The following is a 24,858-nucleotide window of genomic DNA, read 5'->3' on the forward strand; positions in this document are numbered from 1 at the left end:
AAGTCTGCAGATTAGGAAGCTCAGAGTAATTTATCTGCATGATTTGCTCTTACTCTGTGACTTCCCAGGCAGCCAACATTTTCAGAAGCAAAGCTCAGCAATGCAAGCTCCCATGTTTCTCTCACGATAAGTAAAAAAACAAAACAAAAAACACAACTAACCATTATTATCAGTAAAGCCAACCTAAAACCTAACCCATCTCATTGCCTTAAGCATATGTACACCCCAACAATGGACTTAACAGATTTAAAGGCAGAAAATAGAAGTATACTATTAAAAGTGTTACTTGTTACTGTATATTTGTTTGGCAAGTAAAAAATACCTGGTCATCCTGTCAGGAATTTGGAGCGTGATGCACATTTCTAAAAGTGACACTACGGCTTCATTTTCTTTTTGTAAATAACATGTCTATACTTACCTGCTCTGTGCAGTGGTTTTGCACAGAGTAACCCCGGTCCTCTTCTTTTCAGGTCCCCATCGGTGCTCCAGGCTCCTCCCCCATGACCAGTGCCCCTCAGGGAAAGCCGCTTGCCCTGGAAGCACCGCTGCCTGCTCATCTCCAAGTCTCTGCTCTGTGTCTCCATTAGATACAGAGCTGCAGATTGGACCCTCCCCCCTGCTCTCTCCTCACTGGATCACTGGCTCTGATTGACAGCACTTTAAAGTGGTTCTAAAGGACAATTTTACCTTAATGCATTCACTGCACTAAGTTAAGAAATGTCCTAGTATTTGTATTGCCCCCTCACCTCCCCCACTTCTACGTATCTTAAGTTCTCACTCGATCCAGCACCATGCCCATCTTTTGTGGCTCTTTCTTCTCTCCCTGCATTCACAGGACAGATGCAGTAGTGGGAGCCATTGGCTCCTGTCAACCAATTGCTATGAACAGAGAATGGGGACGCCTGCATGTGTACCCCCATAGGAAGTAGCTTCCTATGGTATTGCACCGAGAAGGAGGAGGAACCAAGAGTGCCTCGTGTGGTACCCCAGAAAAGGGGGTTCAGGACTGCTCCGTGCAATACCATTGTACAGAACAGGCACGTAAAACATGTTTGTTATTTTTTTTTTTTTTTTTTAATATCTTCACCTTTACAATCACTTTAAGCCAGGTGGTCTGCATAGTTTAGCAAAAGAAAATTTGCCACTCAGTGAAGAAAATTGCTGTGCGTTCTCACCCACAATAGGACTTAAGCCAGCCACAGATGATGCAAATTGTTTGATTCTCCCATCAACACAGTCAGTGCTGATGTGGGAATCCCTCCTGCAGAGCAATTGTATTCACCCAGCAGAGGAGAACTGTCCCTGCCGGGAGAACACAGTGCTTATTGCTAGCAGCTATAGAGCTGGTAATAATCAAATAATCACATTAAAAGTCCAACAGGCTGCTTGTACTTAAGAGGTACAACAATCAATTCAGCCTGTCTATAGATGGTTCAAATCTCTGCCAGTCTCTGCTGAACCGGCCAAGATTCAAAGCATCTATGGCTGGCTTTAGGAGACAAGTGCACTTCTGACAGATAAACAGGTATTTTTTTAAATTTGCGGGTTCTTCAACCACCTCCCACCTGCCACACGGATGGGCAGGAGCTCTCTTGTTCTGGGAGGACATCATATGACGCCCTCCCACTCTAGCTGTGCAAGCGCGCCCCCCGGGGCGTGCAGGGATCAGTGGTATGCTGTGTCTCTAGGACACAGTGGATCACCAGTTGCGGTATAGAGCCAATGATGTAGGCTCTACTATGTAATCAGCTGTGTCCAGTCACAGGCATAAACAGGAAATGTCGGTTATCGGCAGTCCTCTCCTCACACTGACAGCGCATGAAGAGAGGAGAGCCAGTAAGTGGCATTCCTCAAAGGGAACATCTACACTGATAATCAGGGCACTGATGATCAGGGCAGCCCCATCAGTGTTGCCTTCCAGTGCCCATCATTGCTTCCAATCAGTGCTCATCAGAGCGGTCTTTCACTGCCTATTGCCAGTCAATGCCCATCACTGCCACCTATCAGTGCCAGTCAGCGCTGCCTTTTAGTGCCTATCAATGATGCCTGTCAGTACCAATCAGTGCTGCCTATCAGTGCAGCCTCATTAGCACACATCAGTGAAGGAGAAAAAATTACTTATTTACAAAATTTTATAAACAGAAACCAAGAAAATCATTTTATTTATTTTTTTTAATTTTGTCTCTTGGTTTGTTTAGCAAAAAATAAAAATAACACCAAAAGAAAGCTCTATCTGTCCCAAAACAATTATAAAAAAAAAATTTGGTTTGGGTACAGTGTTGCATGACCAAGCAATTGTCATTCAAAGTTCGACAGCACTGAAAACTGAAAATTGGCCTGGGCAGGAAAGGGGTGAAAGTGCCCAGTAGGCAAGTGGTTAAAATGAAAAAATATGGGAATTACAAAAACATTGTTAACCAAAACTATACTATCAGACTGATCCAATTAAAAGTATAGTGAAAAATATTAGCATGCACACAGTAAACACACACCAGTGTGCCAAAACAAATGTAGAAGGTACCCAATGGAAGGTAGGTATACAAATGTCATAAAAGGTGTGCATGTGATCAGCAAAAACAGTGTTTTACGCCTCATAAATTGCTACACTTCCCTCCCCAGCCTAACATGGACACATGACAAGATTGATTTTTTTATATGCCAAAACATGATTCTACCATCTGCCTACCCAAAACACAGAGCTGGGCAAACATTCCTTTACTAATCCAGGTTTGTTCCAACTGTAACCTAATTTTCCTGTTCTTAGCAGATGAGGTAAAATTGAAGTTGGTTATTTTAGCAGTTGTGGATTCCTGATTCATTGAACATGACTGGCCATTCTCTCACTGCTGTCATTAACAAGGTGATTTTCTCAAAGCAGTGTTGCTAAGTGGACATTTTTTTTTTTTTTTTTTAATTCCACACCTAGAAACTTAACTGTAGTGTGTGAAAATCCCAGGTGGATGCAAAGGACAATAGACACTTTGTTTTTGTTCACCCATATTCCTAATCTTATTTTTGGCTGAACACCTGAACATTCTGGGCACATTCGCATTCTTTGTATAGTTAGGTGTAGCTAGAAGATATATTGAGTGGCCAGTTTTATTTATGAACAGGTATACCCACTGAAAGTACATTATTTTAATAGCTGTAGGTGATCCTAGATTTTTTGTTGTTTGCATTACAGAAAATGCTAAGGGCTCACTCACACAAGCAGAATTTAATATTTTTCTGTACCCAGATATCACACGTGTCGTGTACAGTTGAGACCACTAGCCTGTAAAAATCAATGACAGGCCAGCAGGCACGAAGGCTATATGCACACGCTAGCAGCTGCATGCTTACAGGAACACATGGGTAGCCCTGGGCTCAGTTTACGTCCAGGTCCACTCACCTGTCACTATAAGCATGTAACCACTCGTGGTCATACAGCCGCTGCATCTGTCAGCCTGTCACTGATTAGTACAGACTGCTGACAACAGCTGTACACAAACCTGTGACTCCTGCGTATGGAAATATGCTGAATTCTGGCTGTGTACAGCTCTCTGAGCCAATATGAATAAGCCTTAAAAAAACAAAAAAAATATATAAAAGCCAACAAAGCTTTTAAAAGATACTAGGTGTCTGGCTTCATGCTGCATTTACGCATTTTACGTGTGTTGACATTCATCTACCTCTGCAACACATGGTAATGCATTACCATGCGTTTTGGTGCTCCGTATCAGATAGAAAGACGCAGAGATTTTTGTACAATTTGGTGTGGTGATTAGGCTGCTTTAGTGCAAACGCACAATAATGTGCACGTGTTATATCCAGAGTGCCAGAAGAATAGGTGTGAACCACTTAGATTGCAAGATTTGTGGTGCATGCTAGTCCCCTATAAACCTATTTCAGGTTTAGGTTGCCTTTCACAGAAGAGAAAACCTGTAGTGTGTATTTACCAACATTTTCTGAGGCTGTAGTGTTACCTGTGATAATTGTAACATGTCAGAACTCAGCTATGTGTAACAATAAGACTGCCTTCAAAGACTGAAGAACCTGAAGTAGAAATGTTTATTTAAAATGTGCCAGACCATTTTTCCATACAAAAGCATAAGCCTATGATTACTCAGATTTCTGCTGTTACAAGATGAAATGAAAGGACAAGAAAATGTTAGGGTGTGCAAAATACTTGTATTTGTCACTGATGTGGAGATGAATAGACAGCTAGATCTGAAATGGGGAGATGGTAACCAATTTTTCTATTCATTCCCTAATGTGCAAAGTTCCCATTTCTCCTTGTATTTGCACATCTCCAAAGATTTCAGAACACCTAACTCTGCAGTAAGGCATGTTTCATGGGCTTCAGCTTGTATAAGAGCAGTGTGAACAGTGAGCTTTTATGAACCTTTCAGCAAGCTCCGAGCAGCTTTTTCTAAGCCTTTAAAATGCTCTTCAGCTCCTATTTGGAAAAATGTCACACACAGATCTTAATAGGAGCGCTAACTGCCACTTTAAACAAGCTGCTAGCAGGATTGGCAGGTTTTAAGCAAGCTTCAAGTAGTGCTGAAGCCTGCTAGCAGCTTGTTTAAAGTGGCAATCAGTGCTCCCATTATGATGTGTTCAAAATGTACAAACTGGAGCTTCATGGTATTTTATAAGCTTGCTGAAAACTCTGCAAATGATTTGCAAAAGCTTGCTGTTCACACTGTTCTTTTACAAGCTGAGGCCCGTGTGAAACAGGCCTTTAACTACTGTAAATCTTCAAAAAGGGTGTCTTCTATAGCTATACAATAGCTGCGTATTAATGAACTGCTTAAACACGGAAAACATAGTAAGCCCCTACACAGGGCTTAATTTAACCCCAAAGACAAATATACATTGTACACCTCAGAACAGGTTGGCTCATATTTTTCCAAAAATACCCAGCTACCTGCAAAACTACAAATGACTGTAAGCCACTATAAGCAGTCAATTGTAAGCTTTTATCTTCTAGCAAAATGACACATAGAATATGATTAGCAACGGGTAGCAACTGCTTCATTTCTGCTAGAAATAGAACGTGCATAAAGATACACGGCAGGGATTTAGGTTTTTGCATGACAACTTTCTTTTGGTATTTCATTAAATGTATGTATTTGTAGATTATTCACTAGAGTCAGGATGGATAAAAATACAATTCCCTGCATGACAGATTAAAAAGGTACCTTCACTCATGCCAAACAAACACTTTTCATCCACACAATCCAAAACACTTTTCATCCACACAATCCAAAACACTTTTCATCCACACAATCCAAAACACTTTTCATCCACACAATCCAAAACACTTTTCATCCACACAATCCAAAACACTTTTCATCCACACAATCCAAAACACTTTTCATCCACACAATCCAAAACACTTTTCATCCACACAATCCAAAACACTTTTCATCCACACAATCCAAAACACTTTTCATCCACACAATCCAAAACACTTTTCATCCACACAATCCAAAACACTTTTCAATCCTTCCCTCTCCGCAAACTGAGAAGCACATTCCCCCCCCCCCCCCTTTACTTCATGCTACTCCTTGCCCCATTCTCATTTAGGCAAAAATAGAGTCTCCTCTGCTCCTGCACTTCACATCCCAGGATGCATCAGCTTCAACACAGCAGTGCTGGAGGAAGAAGAACTTGGTGGTGCATCATCAGTGGCTGGCTGTCTGAACAAGGAAGAGACTGTCAGCTCCTGATGATATCAGAAAGGAAGATAGCATTTTGGGACCCAGCAAATCGCATCAGGACAATGCTGTATTTGAGGAGCATGGGAGTATATTTTTGAGGACAACCCAGCAGACAAGGTGAGAAAAAAAAAAAAAAAAGAAATGCACAAGGTGAGTAAAGTGAAGTTCCTCTTTAATAACGGTTGGGATAAGATTTAAGACAAACTGTGAAGTAAATTGCTAGAAATCAGTACACACACACACACCAAAGCTACTTTCGCACTACTCCCTTGCACAATAAAAATACACGCGACTCAAAAAAAAAAAAAAAAAAAAAAAAAAAAAAAAACGCACCATAAAAATGCAAGCATGGATACATTTTTTCCTGTTTTTTATTGCATTTTTTAGTAATTTAAATGGGGAGGTGCTCTTTGGTGCATTTTATTTTTTACTGCACCAAGCATGCAGCAAGCAGGACTTTAAATATGCAACGGGCCCACAACTGACCAATGTTTCATATGATTTAATGGTCATGCATTTTTATTCCACTTTTTTTTCTTTTTTTTAAACGCAAAAATGGAAGAAAAACAGATCAGTGTGAAAGCAGCCTAAAATGGGGGAAAAAAATCCTTTAAGTCATAGATTAAAGTAAAAACCCAAATTAGGGGTTCTGACCTTCTCCACTAAAAGAAATGGTTTGCTTGGATATACACTGCTATAAGAGCCTTTTTGTCTCTTATTTAACCACTTGCCCTCCAGAGGATTTACCCCCCTTCCTGACCAGGCATTTTTTGCAATACGGCACTGCATTACTCTGACATTTGAGCGGACATGCTGCACCCAAATGAAATTTATGTAATTCCCCCCCCCCCCCCCCCCCACAAATAGAGCTTTTTTTGGTGGTATCTGATCACCTGTGTGTTTTATATTTTTTGTTCTAAAACAAACAAAAAAAAAAAAAAAAAAAAGACAAATTTTGAAAAAAAAAAAAATTTTTTTTGGGACTTTTTGCGATCAAAACCCAGATATCCAGAAATTAAAAAAAAAAAAAAAAAAATCAAAAGCTCTTCATAAATTTAGGTTAAAATATATTCTGCTACATGTCTTTGCTAAAAAAAAAAAAAAATACCAATACATGTAAATTAATTGGTTTACGTGAAAGTTATAGCGTCTACAAATGGCAGTATATATACACTGGAAATTTAATTTTTTATATACTAGTAATGGCGGCAATCAGCGACTTATAGCGGGACTGCGGCGGGCATTCTAACACTGGGTGGGAACTAACTGCCAATGACATCCCAATAACACGAATACAATGATCAGTACTAATAAAAAGCACTGACACTGTACTAATGACACTGGGCAGGAAAGGGTTAACATCTGGGGAGATCAAAGGGTTAACTGTGTGTTGTGTTTTTTACTTGGGAAACATGCTGCTGTATATTTCACTGCTGTGCAGAGAAATACACAGCAGCGTGTTACTGCTGGTTGGAGAAAGACCTGTGTTGTTTATACACAGGTTTCTCGGCAAATGCCAGGTGTCGGAGGAGAATCTCCAGCCGGGACCCGGGGATTGACATCCATAGCCGTCAATGGCGGCGCAGGTAGGGTGGCACTCGCGCGCCCCCTACCCAGAAATGCAAATCGTATACACACGTGACTTTGCGCAGTCCTGCAGCAGTATTTCTGCTATAGGGTGGAGGGCAACTGGTTAATAAAGAATAATAGAAAAAAACAAACCAATAAAAACCAGCATGAATGGAAAGATATTTTTTTAAACTGTGCGCTAACTGGGGGGAACATACACGGTGCAGTATACAATCTCAACATCTGTAGGATGCCAAGAATAGGAACAGAGTAGTAAGGTAGTGTAGCTCCTATGTGCATGCGTGGGAGTTACATTTTCAGTGGCCATCCCAATGCCCAAAGAAAGAAGACACTGGGCTGGATAAAAATCTGAGAAGATGACGGCAACCTTTGTATTATTGGAGAAGTGCAGACTAGGAGGAAATTTCTCCATAATACTGAAGTGCTTATTGGGCACCAAAAGAATTCAGTTCCTCTATAATGAAGTGACTCTATTCCCCCCAAAAATCTAAATTGATTCCTGCAATAGAAGGCTGTTAATGTTTTCCCTCCAGCAGGCTGTGAATTCATACTCCTCAGTCTTCCAGAACTGTAGATTCCAGCAAAGACTCCCAACACTTAAAGTGTGACAAAAAGGGCAAAAAACTTTTCTATTTTTTTTTTTATAGTTTTGGATAGAATTGAGCGGGATTAGAGCACCTGTCAGTTTTAATAGCCTCCTCTCAATCTGTCCTGTTTACCATGATCATTGGGGGGAAAAACAAAATTTTGTGTTGTCCCCAGAAAAGTGATAGAGGGCAAATGTTCCAATGGGGACACTAGTTCTGGTGACCTAGGGGTACCCAAGGAATCCCCTTAATTTGCAGGGATTTCCTCTCACTTCCTGTTTGGCTATGGCAGTGTTTTTCAACCTTTTTTGTGCAAAGGCACACTTTTTTCATGAAAAAAATCACGAGGCACACCACCATTAGAAAATGTTAAAAAAATTTACCTCTGTGCCTATATTGACTATATATAAAGTAATTCTCTTGAATAGGAATCAAACACAAAGAAATTATTTTATAATTACTTTATTATGAAATAATAAAGTATTTTATAATTGGACCCGGGGGCCGGACCAAGAGTAGATGAATGATGTGTATGTGTCATCCATAGTAAGTATAGTAATATTCCCCCATAGTAAGCATAGTAATTAATCCCCCATATAGTAATTCATCCTCCATATAGTAATTCATCCCCCATAGTAATTCATCCCTCATATAGTATTTCATCCCCCCATATAGTATTTCATCCCCCCATATAGTATTTCATCCCCCCATATAGTATTTCATCCCTCATATAGTAATTCATCCCTCATATAGTATTTCATCCCTCATATAGTATTTCATCCCTCATATAGTATTTCATCCCCCATATAGTATTTCATCCCCCCATATAGTATTTCATCCCCTCATATAGTATTTCATCCCTCATATAGTATTTCATCCCCCCATATAGTATTTCATCCCTCATACAGTAATTCATCCCTCATATAGTAATTCATCCCCCATATAGTATTTCATCCCTCATATAGTATTTCATCCCCCCATATAGTATTTCATCCCTCATATAGTAATTCATCCCCCCATATAGTATTTCATCCCCCCATATAGTATTTCATCCCCCCATATAGTATTTCATCCCTCATATAGTAATTCATCCCTGATATAGTAATTCATCCCCCATATAGTATTTCATCCCCCCATATAGTATTTCATCCCTCATAAAGTAATTCATCCCTCATATAGTATTTCATCCCCCACAGTACTATTCCCCCCCCCCCCTTCTAGTAAGCCAAGTCCCCCGTGTCAATTCACTTACCTTTTGCGTTCCTCTCGCTGTCTTCCCGCGCCGTTCGGGTCTTCAGGGCCGACTGTGAGAGGAGCCTAGCTCCCCTCCCCTCACGTTCGGCACGCTGCCCCGCCTACACACATCCTGACAGCCACATCCGCAAGCCGGATTAAAAGGTCCGCGCGGACTTTTGGGGCTGCCAACCGAGAGGAGGCAGGGGAGCGGCCGACCGAGAGGAGGGAGGGGAGCAGGCGCCCGGCACACAGAAGAGCCGCATTAGACTGGGTAAAGAGCCGCATGTGGCTCGCGAGCCGCGGCTTGCCGACCACTGAATCATTAGATTCTAATGATTGGTCTATTTGTGAGCCGAAGCCACATGTTACAGATGAAATTGGAATTTTTCCCACGGCACACCAGACAATATCTCACGGCACACTAGTGTGCCGCGGCACAGTGGTTGAAAAACGCTGGGCTATGGGACAGGAAGGAAAGGGAAATCTTTGCATTGGGACACAGATGGAGAAACGAATTCTGACAGGGATTATAACCCTCCCTTGCTCTATTAAAGTTCTGCTTTAACACTTCAGGAACTTCCAGGATGTGTAAAGCCTGGGTCCTTTACTGTGATTCCTTCTTCCAAACTCAACATCACAACAGGGGCCAGCGGAAAAAGCCACAGCACGTGTCCACCCACCAAAGAGGCAGGTATTCACAGTCTTCTATTGAAGGAACTATGGTTTACGCTTTGGGGGGGGGGGGGAGTGAGGAGAAAACAGATAAGACCTGCAACAGCAAGCTATTGTCATTTCAATTTAAGCAATAAGAGAATTCTCTCATTTAAAGGACCCAAAACACATTTATCAATTTATATTCTCGGTTGAAAAAACTATACAGAAAGAGATTGTAAAGGGAAACAAAAAATGTGATTAAACCAATCTCACATTATGTTGCCTGTATAAATTTAGAGATTTACCCGCAAAGTTCACATATTACATTTTTTTTTTTAAAGGACTTACCTTCTTCTGTGGGGTTAAATCCGCAGATGTCACATATATTCCGGACCCACTTATTCATCTCCTCTTCGCTGTCAGCCACCAAATAAAATATACGGTCAATAGTCTTGATGTCAAAAATATAACTATTTTCAAATTCTTTTTTTGGAAATACAAGTCCAGCATCAACCTGTTCACACAAGTTCAAGTCAATAATGCGAATTGGCTTTTTAGCATGATCATTCTTGTAGTACTCCAGCACATCTGGATCTCCTGTCAGACGTCCACTGCGAAGTACGAACCATCTTCGTTTCCATGCCTGGAGAGAAAACGTACTCTGTAAGCAACAATGACTAAAATGGTTTGTCTATCCATTGTTTTATGTCATTTCTAAATACGTGTTTAGATAAGAGTATGCAGGCTACCATTGCTGACCTATTACTAGCTACTTGATTGTATCTGGCTTGAGTACTTTGAGCCAACGACTAAGAAATAGCATATGCACTAAGTAAAGGAAATCAAAGCAGCAATCTTATAAAATGTACCCCTCTTTATTTTCAGCTAAATTCCAAGCACCCTTAAACCCATTACTAGGTCAGAAATTAATACAATCACAAAATCATAGCCTGTAATGTTTAACATCTGGAAACTACATACATAGAAAAGGCTCCATGTTACCTTCAAAATTCTGGAAAGAAGTAGTGGTGCCTTTCTAGTATATGTATGCATATGAGGCAGGGACCTTCAATTGTAAGCTCCTTGAGGGCGGGGGTCAATGTGAATACATAATATATGTAAATTGTTGGAGCTATACAAAGTACCTGTAATCATTAAAATATGGGTAGTGAAAAGGCATGGTAATACTCTGGGGTTCCCAGGTTGCCTTGTACTTCACTTCTACATATGCCATGTCAGCTCTCACTGGTTTAGTGTGATAACCTCCATGTTACTATTCCCTCCTGTAATAAGTAGAGGTCAGCAGGAGGAACCAGTAGGAGCTTTGGGGGACCAGGGAGAGTTGACATTAGAATTTTTCAGGCATAGGCAGCAGGTAATGTATTTAGAGACGTCTTTTACACAGGTATAGCTGCACTGTAAATCTTTAGTATAGTCACAGAGTGGTTTTAAAGCGGAACTAAAACATACTGATTTAACAGGTTTCCAAATGGCCAAACTATCAAATGGTTGGCATCATAACTGATCAAACGCGTAGCACCATGGCAACTGCAGATCAAACAGAGGCTAAGATGACAGTTTTCTTGACTAACGTATAGGAGGGTTTAGTTCCACTTTATCAGCTTTTATGTTCTTTTTTTCCTCGCCATGCTGACAGTCCACACTGTCAGCGTGGTGGGTAGATTCCTGCACCATTCTACTTTTGTGGGAATCGGTCAAGTTTTTTTTTCATTCAAGCTACTGGTTGGATTAAAAACAAAACAAAAAAAAAAAAAAAAGTGTTCATGTATACCAAGCTTTAGATCTCACAGCAAATATATACAGGCTGTACGCAAAAAGGGAACCCCAGGCAAACACACATTCCAGGAAGGGCACTTTTTTCCCCCAAAAAGAGGAAATTTAGTCAAAAAGATTTTTCAGGATACTACGAAGACATTTCCAAATTTTCCCTAGCAAATACTTTTGAGCTTGGGTCCACCCTAAACATCATGGAGCGAGATCAACCTAGAAAAAAACCCCAAAATATAATGGGACTTGGATTAAATTTTCAGGCTGCACAAGCATGCAAGGCAGTGACACCAAGCATCAAAATGCATAGAAATGAAGTCAAAACAGGAACTCCATTTTCACTGCCTAGAACGGTCAGCTTTTCACATTTTAACTGCATAAAATATGCCGCATGTAAACGCTATCACATAAAAACGGAGATAGGTTTTGAATTGGTGTCAGAGGGCAAACGTGTCACTTCATTACAAAATAGTCATCCTTTTCAAAACACATCCTCAGCTTCCTCTTCCCCAAAACATAAAGTCTGAATAGTTTGGATTACTCATCTAAATGACTATCGCTTTGTGCCTTCCTCAGATGTCCAACTACTTTGTGCACTACAGAACGACACGGCTAACTTTAGTAGAGAAGCACCTGCTAGCCTTTATGTTGGTGTCTTGAATGAGTCACTCATTGAGACTGGCATAGATTAAGCTAGAAGGGCTGAAAAAAAAAACAAATTACTAACTGTGCACTTTAATAGGGCACATACAAAGGTCCTCTGGCTGTGAGTACAAAGAGGAGTTTAGTAGCAGCATAAAGCTTAATGCCAGACAAGCAAACTGACATCAGCACCCATACTAATCATAGTACAAAAGTGTCTCTGTTTTGTCAGATTGCACAAAACTCCGTATAAACTACTCTTTGTTATTGGAGAATATCTCACATTCTTACAGCACTTCTATTTTTGGATTTAACCTATTCAGATCCACAATACATGTTTCTCTCCCTGCTCATTATACATCATTAAGTCATAGCTATTGTATCATGTGACATTAAAAATGAGTAAATAGATCACAACTGCCATTTGCAAGTGTACTAAGATCATTGTTGTCTATTCCCTAGAAGTTGTATTTTTCAACTTTGAAAAGTATGTATTGGGAAAGGATTATTCCCCATTCTTATAAATTACAAGAAAATTTTCACAAACTGATAGAAAAAACCTACTAGAAGAATGACTAAAATTAAAATGATAATCCTCCCATACTCTATAAAGAATTAAAAAAAAAAAATTTTTTTTTTTCCATTTTGGATAGAGTGGAGAGTTATTTGAACACGTCAGTTTTTATTGTTGTCCGTTTTCCAGTTAAGATGGCCATAGACGGCTGGTTCAGCATAGACCAGCCGAGATTCTAACCATCTATAGGCAGTCCACTGTTGTACGGCCAGCATGTTGGATTTTACATGTGATCATTGCTAGCGGCTCCTGCCGGAAGACCATAAAAGCTCTGCGGGAGGGATTCCCTCATCAATACTGACTGTTGCATGGCTTGCCTTAAGCTGGGTACGCATGTGAATATCAGCTGGTTCAGCAAGAACCAGCCAACATTTGGACCGTCTATACAGCTGTCCTTCTGTCAGAAGCAGATCTACGGACTGGTTTTTATTGATGGGACATGCTAGAAAACCAGCATCTAAATCAGCACTCACATTCAAAAGGCAAGGTTTATGATCATTATGTAGAAATCTAAAAAAGTAATATAAAAAGACCAAATTTAAAAAGTCTTGTATATTAAGATTACCTTTACAAGTCTTATCGCTACATATTCAATTTAAGACAATGCAAGTTTTCTGCAGTATAACTTTAGTGACATGCAGCATCTGCTATAGTCGAACACTCACCTGCTTTAGAAAATGCAACTTGAATTTGAAGCACAAATAAAAAGCACAACTGCCATTCAAAAGTGCACACATAGGCACAAAACACCTGTGTTGTCAGTGCAGGCACCTAGGGTACCCAGTAAAAAAAAAACCTGTGGTTTTATTAAGTAAACATGTACTGAGTACAGCAATATGATCTCTGTCCAGGCGAGTCAGTTCCTTAACACAGCCCCCTGCCTCTTTGCACACCACAGTCCCCTCCTCTTCTTGCAGTGTCTAGGCTGGTCATACGTAGAGCAAAATTTGCGCCAATGGTGGCCATGTCAGAACCCCCTCGCCCAATATCCTCTGACTGAAAAATCACTTGCTTTAGAAAATGCAGCTAACTCAAAAGTTTGGAACTTGAGACACAAATAAAGCACAAATCAAAAGCAGAAATGCCAGTTTAGGCCTCATACACATGGGCATAAAGGAATGCTGCTTTTACAGGTGTACAGCATATTTTTACGCCTCTAAAATGCAGCTCTGTGTTATCCTATGTGGCCAACAGTCCGTATTCCCATTGAATATGTTCCTGAAATGAGCTCTCTCAAAAGTACTAGGTGCTGCAGCATACACAACACAATGTAAATATTTGCCAGGCCACCAAGGATCATTTAGACATGTGATCACATGCCTGAGGAAGGGATCCTGCGAGACTCCGGAACGTTGCACTACACGGTTTGTGATGTGATCTTTCTTCAATAAAAACGTTTGGACTTAATTGAAGATCCATGGTGTGCTGGCAAACATTTATGTTGAGCCTATATGGCCATACACATCAGGCGTTTAGATCAGTATTTTAGGAGCAGTGTTGATATTCATCTTGAGCCTATATGGCCATACACATCAGGCGTTTAGATCAGTATTTTAGGAGCAGTGTTGATATTCATCTTGAGCCTATGTGGCCATACACATCAGGAGTTTAGATCAGTATTTTAGGAGCAGTGTTGATATTCATCTTGAGCCTATGTGGCCATACACATCAGGCGTTTAGATCAGTATTTTAGGAGCAGTGTTGATATTCATCTTGAGCCTATGTGGCCATACACATCAGGCGTTTAGATCAGTATTTTAGGAGCAGTGTTGATATTCATCTTGAGCCTATGTGGCCATACACATCAGGCGTTTAGATCAGTATTTTAGGAGCAGTGTTGATATTCATCTTGAGCCTATATGGCCATACACATCAGGAGTTTAGATCAGTATTTTAGGAGCAGTGTTGATATTCATCTTGAGCCTATGTGGCCATACACATCAGGCGTTTAGATCAGTATTTTAGGAGCAGTGTTGATATTCATCTTGAGCCTATGTGGCCATACACATCAGGAGTTTAGATCAGTATTTTAGGAGCAGTGTTGATATTCATCTTGAGCCTATGTGGCCATACACATCAGGCGTTTAGATCAGTATTTTAGGAGCAGTGTTGATTAGCATAAAAAGCGCATCAGAGCTGCATTCAGAAAGGCGCTTATGAGCATAATTTATGCATGTATGAATGTAAATGGGTTTCAAAAGACCGGAATAAATCAAAATCCTAGCCAGTAGGAAATATCTGCGCTCAATGCACGCCATACATGCATACATACGCAACATTAGAGCCATTTTTTCTGTTAAGTTCTGGTAGAAAAAAATCCAGCATATATGGAGCATGGATTCATAGACTCATGTGCATGAGGCCTAAAAGTGCACACACAGGCACGAAACAGACCAAAAGATTTAAATACACACCATTTTGTCAGACATGTGAATCGCAATATTTGTGCAAAATGTCAAAGAAAATCCCCAACGATGCCAGAAATGACTAAAAATTCCCAAAATCAGATGACCATTTTCTGCATGGCTTTTTTTTTTTTTTTTTTTATGAAAAGATATTGAGCAGGAGGGTGCTGAAAGGGTTACTTATGGACAAAATTTTGTTCCACGTATGGCCAGTTTAGGTAGACACAGCAAGAAGAGCAGCGGGCTATGGCGTGCAAAGAGGGAGCGGGCTGTGTTAGGGAATGGACTCTCCTGGACATATGTCGCCTATTGTTGTACTCACTACATGTTTAATCTACCCTAGGTGCATGTCCTGACATTTACCACATTCCTGATCTGTCATCAGAACCCAGGACTTTCACTTACAAGACTAATGTGACACCCATGTTCCCGATCACTCAGTGATCTGTCCGAAAAGTCAAACACCAGGATTGAGCCCTGTCTAGTAAGGGGTGAATTACATGCTTGCCCTCTGCAATTAAACTTTGAGAAAGCTGGCATTGGCATAAACGTTTTCCATCCCTACTGTAGCAGGAAGCACAGTTAATAAAGGTTTGACACAAACAGCTTATACCCTTATCCCCTTTCACACGGGCATTGGATCTAGAGACATCAGTCAGTTTTGCGGGCAGATCCAGACTGAACCACAATGTATGTCTATGGGTGGGCAGATATAAACAGATGATCATCAATTTACATCCACCTACATCCATGTCTGTTAAGTCTGTATTTTAAAAAGTTCAAATCCATTTATACATCTGTTCTGTCTACATCCGTTTTTTAGGCATCAAACATTTTTTTGTTTATACTTTCGTCTCCTCTGACTGGTCTACGCAACAAGAAAAAAAACATGCAAAAACAGATGTAGATGGATGTAAACTGAAGAAAACTAAACTAATGTAAAACGTAAACTGAATTGCAAACTGATGTAAATTATACTGAAGACGCATGTACAGTGACTTGAAAAAGTATTCATACCCCTTGACATGTTCCACATTTTGTCATGTTACAACCAAAAACTAAATGTATTTTATTGGGATTTTATGTGATAGACCACTAGATTTTAGTTAGGGGTATCAGAGTAAAAAGGAGGCTGAATACAAATGCACACCACACTTTTCAGATATTTGTAAAAATGAGAACAGAATTCCTCATACAGATCTTGCATCTCTCTGTGCAGCCACAGCACCCCCTCATCTTTGCCTCCCCTGGTCTCAGCATTCAGCAGATGACTCCTGCCTTCCCCTGGTCCTCCTCCAGACCCTGCACTTTCTGCTTCCCAGCTCTGCCTGCAGCTTTTTCCGGGCAGCAGCAGGAAAGGGGGTGCTCTGGACATCTAGTCTTGCAGACACAACTGGCCCTTTGATGGCAACCATAATGCTGATGCGGCTCACAATGAAATGGTGAAATGAAATGGAAGTTTGACACCCCTGGCCTAAAGCTTCAATCAGCAAAAGCTAGTCACAAGGCAGCCTGCTACTGCTGTACAATTTCCTTAGCCATCCTATTTTCCTCTGAAATTTTTTTCCAGGTCTTAAATCCTTAATATCTTCCAAGCAGGGGGTTGGGGGTTACTTGGAAAAGTATCTGATAGGTAGCATTGCAGCATCAAATCAGCAAGTAATGCTCCTCTAAGCAGAACAGTTAATCATTCAGTCCTGGTTCACATATATGCAGTTTTGGATCAGTTTTGAAGGGCAGTGATTTGGATGACAGGAGATGGAACATGGTTTTCTACAGAGGGATTCATAAATATGCAGTCCAGAACATTCATCCAGAAACACAGTGTAAACTGTACTGAATCGGCCCACAGCTGATGACTGAATCGCACTAAAAAAAAACTGATGAAACGCATACCGCTTATGTGTGAAGGATTAGGCAGAACCAGGTACACAAATCTGCAGCAGTTATGTGCAGGAACCTCTAGGATTTGTTGTTCTCAACAGTGAGTCACTTTAAAGTTAAGTCTACCATAAAGTTGTGTTTTGTTTTATATTATGGAGAATGCAGCAGAGGATGCTGAAGAAGATCGTGCCCAAGACAAATTGGACTTGGCTTTTATTTGATAAGCCGTTCTGCTTCTGAATTCAGTAAAAAAAAACTCTATAAAAAAAAAAAAAAAACAAAACAAAAAAAAAAAAACCACAAGAAACCAATGTTTTGGACTCAACAAATACTTTGTATGAGATATATGATTTTTTTTTCAGCATTTAAAATTCAGAAAGAGGGAACTGTTAACTGATATACCAAGCATGGCAGTTTTAGCACACCAATTGCTAACCTCATGCACACCGATAATTAGAACTTTAGGAAATTGTTTTCCAGGAAGTAAAACGGATGTATAAACTGTGCAAAATAAGGAAAAAACAGGCTGAATGGAAGTTTCCACTCCAGTGGCCGTCATCCTGATCATCTGTTCCGCGTGCACATTTGGATAACATTTCCTGTTTTTGAACTATTGTCACCACTTGCAGGTCTTTTGCTGCTGTTTACACTTTATGCAAGTCTAAAGATAGAAACAAGTGAAAAGCACTAAAAATAATGAGCAAAGCAATAATGCTCTATAAACAAATAAAAAAATACATACAATCTAAAGTGAAAAAGACATGAAAAATGTTTAAAAGCTACTTAAAATGTATCCTCCGTTTGAAATTAAATCTGAACTCCAGGCACAAAATCTTTAAATTTAAAATATATTTCTCAATAACCACAGAGGATATCAATCCACCTTTTGGACACCAAATGCCTTTAGAAACCCAGATATTACCTTTAACAAGTAGCAGTGACATTAATTTCACTGTACAAAGCAGTAGGAGGGACCCAACAGGCTCCACCCGCTACAGGCTACCTGAAAAAAATGACCGGAGGGGGCAGAGACTAGACCAGTTACCCTGCAAGTAAGCAGTGAGGAGTCTTTATTGCAGAAAGCTCCCACACAAAGGCAAAGTTTCACACTGGATAACTGTGGTATTTAGGCAAGATTTACTTACCCCAAACTTTGGCTTTCAGGCCAATAGCATAGTGTGAATCAGGACGTTTTACTACTGCCTGTAGGAAGCTTGGTAATGACTGAACTTAGAGGCTTTTAGAAGCTGGGCTTGTGGTGCACATGAATGGGAAAATGCCACAGTAATCAAACCATAATCTGAAGACTATAAACTTTCATTATTGCATGGTCTCCAAATAGGTCTGTTTGGATAAAAGTGGCGTGTAAACTTTGAGCCACAATCATCACATTGATAGTTTATCCTTTGAAGCAAACCTGTGCTTTGCTGATTCAGGGCAAAGTTAACTGGCTTCCTTTATTCCCCCAACCCCAGCATACACTTATCTTTCCTCTGCTCTTCTAACATTCAGTTCAGTGCCAGGAGCCAAAGGACTTACAGGAAACAGAGTATAGAGTAAGCAGCAGCATGTGACAGCACAGGGCCAATTAATGCTGTCATATGGGGAGTCCATATCCTTGTGTAAGCTGCAACCCCAATGAATTGTTGATTACACAAATATTATTTGTTCCCAATTGCTGAACTGAGCAGCAGGGGAGTGGAAGGAAGGCAAGTACCGTATTTTTCGCTCCATAAGATGCACTTTTTTCCCCCCAAAAAAGGGGGGAAAATGTCAGTGCGTCTTATGGAGCGAATATAAAGCGTCCGGTCCGGTATTTCTGCCGCAACCATGTCAGAATACCAGGCTGGCCGCTCAGCTGTTCTCTCCTGCAAGGCCTTACCTGTTCCTCGCTCCAGCGCTGCACAGTCTTCCCGCGCTGGCTTCTGTGGCAGCCGAATGCCCACTGCGCATGCGCTGCGCTTTGTGAATGGTCCAGTGTTTTCTGGGACACATGACAGGTCCCAGAAGGCACCGGGCCATTCACAAAGCGCAGCACTTCTCGAGCATGCGCAGTGGGCACCCGGCTGTCACAGAAGCCGGCGTGGGAAGAAGAGGGAAAGACAACTCCACGGAAGTGGGAGCAGGTACCTGTCAAATTCAGGTACTCGCTCCCCCTCCCTCCCCAAAGGTCAGCAGTCTCTGGACATCCCCTGCACTGTCTGCAGTCTCTGGTCATCTGTACTGTGTCCCTGGTATTTTCCCTGTACTGTGTCCGCAGTCTCGGGCCATCTCCTGTACTGTGTCCGCAGTCTCAGGCCATCTCCTGTACTGTGTCCGCAGTCTCGGGCCATCTCCTGTACTGTGTCCGCAGTCTCGGGCAATCTCCTGTACTGTGTCCGCAGTCTCGGGCCATCTCCTGTACTGTGTCCGCAGCCTCGGGCCATCTCCTGTACTGTGTCCGCAGCCTCTGGTCATCTCCTGTACTGTGTCCGCAGCCTCGGGCCATCTCCTGTACTGTGTCCGCAGCCTCTGGCCATCTCCTGTACTGTGTCCGCAGCCTCTGGCCATCTCCTGTACTGTGTCCGCAGTCTCTGGCCATCTCCTGTACTGTGTCCGCAGTCTCTGGTCATCTCCTGTACTGTGTCCGCAGTCTCTGGTCATCTCCTGTACTGTGTCCGCAGTCTCTGGTCATCTCCTGTACTATGTCCACAGTCTCTGGTCATCTCCTGTACTGTGTCCGCAGTCTCTGGTCATCTCCTGTACTGTGTCCGCAGTCTCTGGTCATCTCCTGTACTGTGTCCGCAGTCTCTGGTCATCTCCTGTACTGTGCCCGCAGTCTCTGGTCATTTCCTGTACTGTGCCCGCAGTCTCTGGTCATTTCCTGTACTGTGCCCGCAGTCTCTGGTCATCTCCTGTACTGTGCCTGCAGTCCATTGGTTCAGAATATTTTTTCTTCTTGTTTTCCTCCTCTAAAACCTAGGTGCGTCTTATGGAGCGAAAAATACGGTATATATTGTTGAGTAACATCAAGTTAAAGGTAAACTGCTGCATTGCCTTACGTGGGCAAAGCTCAGGTTCACTTCAAGGGCCTTCACATTATCATCATGAAGACTTTTTGGATTGTTTGGCACTCACACTTTAGGCTACGTTCACACTAGCAAGCACTGTAAAATGCAATGTGTACTGGACAGACCAGTGCAGTGTAGACTACAGCATGGACCAATATGATGCACATTTCAGCACACCACACTGCTTTTTTTTGTCCAACTTTGTTTAAAGTCACATAGTGAGACACTTCACTCAGGGACACGAATGACAGCTTGCTCCAGGGACAGGGATCAGCTGCAATCTTCCAATAAACCTATTTGCACACTGTGTGTGGACTGGTGTATCAGCTTGGCTTGCTATGGATCACTGGCAATCTCCAAGCGGTGCACACACATCTGGCCACATGGATACTTGTTACCAATTGTTTTTATGGAGGAGATAATTTTTCCCCCAACTGGATCCCATCCACCTTGGATGGTTTGGAGAGAAAGGAGGATTGGGTTGATCCTTGTCCCTGGAGCAACCTGTCATTTTAAACAAGCGCTTTTTGACCTATGTAAGATGGTCGTAGTCCTCTAGCAAGTATATTTGCAGAGGAATTGTGAGAGGAATGATGCATCATCTTGGTTTGCTATGGATCACTGTTAATATCTAAGAGGTGCACAGATGTCTGGTCACGTGGATACTGGTTACCAATTGTTTTTGGATGGACTGCTTACACCGTACACTGTATTGTATTTAAGTGCATCATTTGTACATACTTTCGCGAACACATATCACATACATATTTTATCACAAGCATTATTGTAGAAGTGCTGACTTTTATAAGGAAAATTAAGGCGGGGGCAAATACATAAACAGTAAAAGGAAAGCACAACCATTTTGTACCAAACCAGTTTCACTGAATAGTGTTTTAGATTTTCTTTATTTAAAAAAAGAAATAAATAAGAGCATTCTGACTGGAGGTGTGGACCTTCCATTCATCCATCGATCCAACATTCATAGAGTTCTTTTCATCGCAGGAAGCGATACTACAGGTATTACAAAAGGCGCAGTAGACTTGGATAGGATGGTCCTGCCACTCGTATTAACCCCTGCACTGGAAGATCACAGCTACGGGGTATCTGGGGGGCCAGAGGACTGATGATTTCAACAGACATAGCAGCCACTAGCACAAGGGACACTTGTCAGGTGCGTCAGGCTGAGCACGGGATGGGCGTCAGGTGCGCAGGCTGTGCACGGGATGGGCGTCAGGTGCGCAGGCTGTGCACGGGATGGGCGTCAGGTGCGCAGGCTGTGCACGGGATGGGCGTCATGACCCCCGACACCCATTTTATGTATAGCCTGCGGCCCCTGAAACCAGCTCCATGCATGGCCTGCATCCCTAATATTTATAGTTATTAAAATTATCCAAGCTACACAATTTTCATCAATTGCTTAATACATACGAATTCATTTTATTTTTAACGTCTAGTTAAGATTGAATAGGTTACAGAACAGTTATTAACAATTAGGAGATAAAATTTAACATTCAAATAAACTTACTAAAACTATAAACACTGAAGCCAATGGAAGCTCCTCTGATCCTACGGTCAAACAATGCATACATTACAGCTTAGTGAATCAATGCCTAATGCTCATTGCTGCATGCACAGTTTGCACAGAGCCCTGACCCGAGTTCTCCTCAGCTGGAGGGAAGGCAATAGTAACGGCTGTGTGCAAAAGTTCCTCAAAACACATGAGCAGTTTATTTGGAAGGAGTTGGACCGCTATAGTGGTGTCAACATAGCACCTAGGAAAGCATATAAATATTGCATACCAACTGAATACAGAAGTTTCAAAAGTATCAAACAAAATACACTTGGGAGTCCATTCGCACTAGAAACTGAACATCTACTGTGCATTTTTTCTTTGCACATCTGCATACATTTAATGCAAGTTTTTATGTGCATTTGCATGAAGTTGATACACGTTTGCATGCAGCTGACACGTTTTTCTATCTGTGTTTGACCTGTAAGGTCACTTCCTCCTTTCTTTCCTTGGGCTTCTATGTGCACTGCAATGTGCTGCAGTTTGTTTGGGTGAGTGCTGTCCTATGGGCATAGCTTGCACCATTGCAGTAAAGAGTACAGCATGAGGCATTTTTCCTGCACAGAATACACGCAAACGCACTGCAGTGCACATAGAAGCCCAAGGAAATGAAGGAAAGGACCTCACAGAACAAATGCATCTTAGAAAATCGCACAGCAACTGCATGCAAACGTGCAAAGAAAAAATGTCCTTGGCTCCAGAAATAGTGAATATCTCCTCAATGCTGCACATTTAGGAGATATTCCTTGTACCTACAGGCAAACTTTATTAGAAGATTAATTGTAGGTACAAGTCACCAAGCAGTGTTTACTACCACTGCAAGTCACATTCTTAAAAGAAGCAAAAAAATGTACCTACAGTAATATGATACTATTCAAGTTTGAGGATTTTGTCCCTACTGAAGTACAACCAAAAAGGTACCAATTTCTTTTGAAATGGCTAGGTCAAGCAGGGTGCATGCATTTAATAAATTAGCACAAAAAGCAACTTTTTCAAGTTTTCAAAATTGCCAAAAATTTCAAAAAAGTTACATTGTGACAAAGTTACGTGAGCCTTTGATGCTTACCCAGTAAACACAAATGTCATCCAGATCATCCAACATTTCCTCCTTCATGGGGGGTTTTGGATGTGGCCAGAGACCTAATCCAGACTACCCATGCTGCAACAGATTGTTCCCAATAGTGACTACTGCTGCCTGAAATCAGCCAGCAATAGATTATATAGGTAATCTTCTGCTGCAGGGAGAGGTTGGACAGACTTAACAGGCCGTGCGAAAGTTTGTGTACTGTCAGAATGGCCAAGACATCACTACACGCCTAATGTGGAAGCATGGTTTTTACATTCTCTACAGTGCACCCTACATGGAGAGATCTGCAGAAAGGTCAAAAGCCCGGGCACGGTTTAACCAATTGTGCCCCAGTTAAACTGCTCTCCCACCCCACTCCCCTGCTGGTCTGCACTCACACTGGGCTCTAAGCAAGTGTACTTGGGTATTTACTTGCATTATCACCTCTGCCAACCAGACCACAGCGATCCCTGCTTCTGTGCTCAGTGATCTATGGATAGTTCTCTGCTTAGGCACAATTTGCTATCAGACTGAACTATGGGGTTGAACTGTGCCCAGGCCTGTGTTGAGGGGCTGTTGGAATCAGACCTTCTTCTCCCACTATAAAAGTTAATGAGAAAGCAAAAAAACACCTAGAAGCAGGTTAATACAGCTTAGAAAGACTACCGCAGGCCAAGTCCACCTGTAAATTAAAAAAAAGAGTATCAACACAAGCCCAGAGGCCACCAACATAGGCCCTTAAGGCCAGTTGCACACAGACCTAATAATTCACTGATAAGGCATCTTGGCGTAAAAAAAAAAAAAAAAATGCCATGTTGATTTCTGATCTGTATATAGATGCATTGTTGTCTATGAAACAAGATCCGTAATATAACGGTAAGCACAAACCTGTAAAACAAAATTAGAACATTTTCTGCTCAAGTCAAGTGCAGCAATTTACGTGTATACACATGTTTACATGCGTATACTGCAGCACCGGCAATGAAGAAGAATTTTACACATGTATGTGCAAGGGTCTTTACGGAACATTTTACTCAGGAGCATTCTATGAACAACATTCTGGGTATAAACATCAGTAACGTATTACGGCTGTGTGCAACTTGCCTCATACCCAGGATTTTGTTAACAAGCAAATGTTCTGAAAAGACTTTGTGTAAACTCGCATATGCATATACATGCGTAAAATTCATCTTCGCTGCCAATGGTGCAAACTACACAAGTAAATTGCTGCACTCAAAATATAAAATTTTCTATTTTTGTTTTAGGGCTCTGTACTCAGCTGTGTAGATTGTTCCATAGCCAACTAAGCAGCTATATTCAGATCAGTAGAAAAACATGGCTTTTTTACTCCCATGTGCAAGAGGCCTACAAGAAAAAAAATATCAATAAAAATGCAATCCAATAACTACATGGATTGTGCAATTTAAATTTTGTTCTTTGGGAACACATTCAGCCCCTTTAATAGGAGCTATACACTGAACCTACTAGAACCACTCTGTGAAAGACTTGCAAAGTTCTACTGCTTTTACAGTAAATAACCCTTTCTCTATCAACTGTACCTACTGCAAGTAGCTTCAGATTTTAGTCCTTATGTAAACAAGCAAAAAGGAAAACGTTTATGCAGTGTAGCTTATTCAACACATTTTTTGCAAGGTTAGTAGCAAGTCATTTTCTATAAACAATGAAATTTCCAAGTTCCATGTGCATGTATGTATTGAAATACTGAAAACAGAGCCGATTAACTGGTGCAGCAAGGACCACTCCGAGGATACAACACAACGGTCACTTAACTTTTCAAATTATCCACTGGAATAAAATGAAGGCCATACCTTCATCCCCTGGGAGAAGAGAGGCCAGCACAGGGCTGAACCAAGAATGATTGGCAAGTGCAAGAATAACCATATTAGACTTTTCCAAGATTTGGGGCTTCACTGAAGAGGTTTTGAACATACTGGCATTGTAACCAGGCATTTTATTCCTACACAAACGTCTGTTAAGGTTTATTATAAAGGAAGGATTCATTAGGAAGAAGCAATCAGTTTACCCCTGAAAACACAATGCCCTTGGATGTACTTTTGTTCTAAGGTGTTTTGGCAATTGGGAACTT

At 41.3% G+C, this 24,858-nt stretch overlaps 1 protein-coding gene across 4 annotated transcripts in view; it reads right to left on the bottom strand.

Moving 5' to 3' along the window:
* The window catches only part of GAB1 (GRB2 associated binding protein 1), a 116,556-nt gene that overhangs the window by 48,073 nt on the left and 43,625 nt on the right, over positions 1-24,858 (bottom strand). For all 4 annotated transcript variants that reach the window (XM_089670501.1, XM_089670503.1, XM_089670504.1 and 1 more), the window contains exon 2: positions 10,121-10,415. In XM_089670501.1, coding sequence (XP_089526627.1) covers positions 10,121-10,415 — 295 coding nt within the window. The remainder of the gene's footprint in view (positions 1-10,120; positions 10,416-24,858) is intronic.

This window comes from Staurois parvus, unplaced genomic scaffold (genome assembly GCF_062004578.1).
Source record: "Staurois parvus isolate SC_StPar_1 unplaced genomic scaffold, SC_StPar_1.0 ptg000090l, whole genome shotgun sequence".
Classification (NCBI taxonomy): Eukaryota; Metazoa; Chordata; class Amphibia; order Anura; family Ranidae; genus Staurois; species Staurois parvus.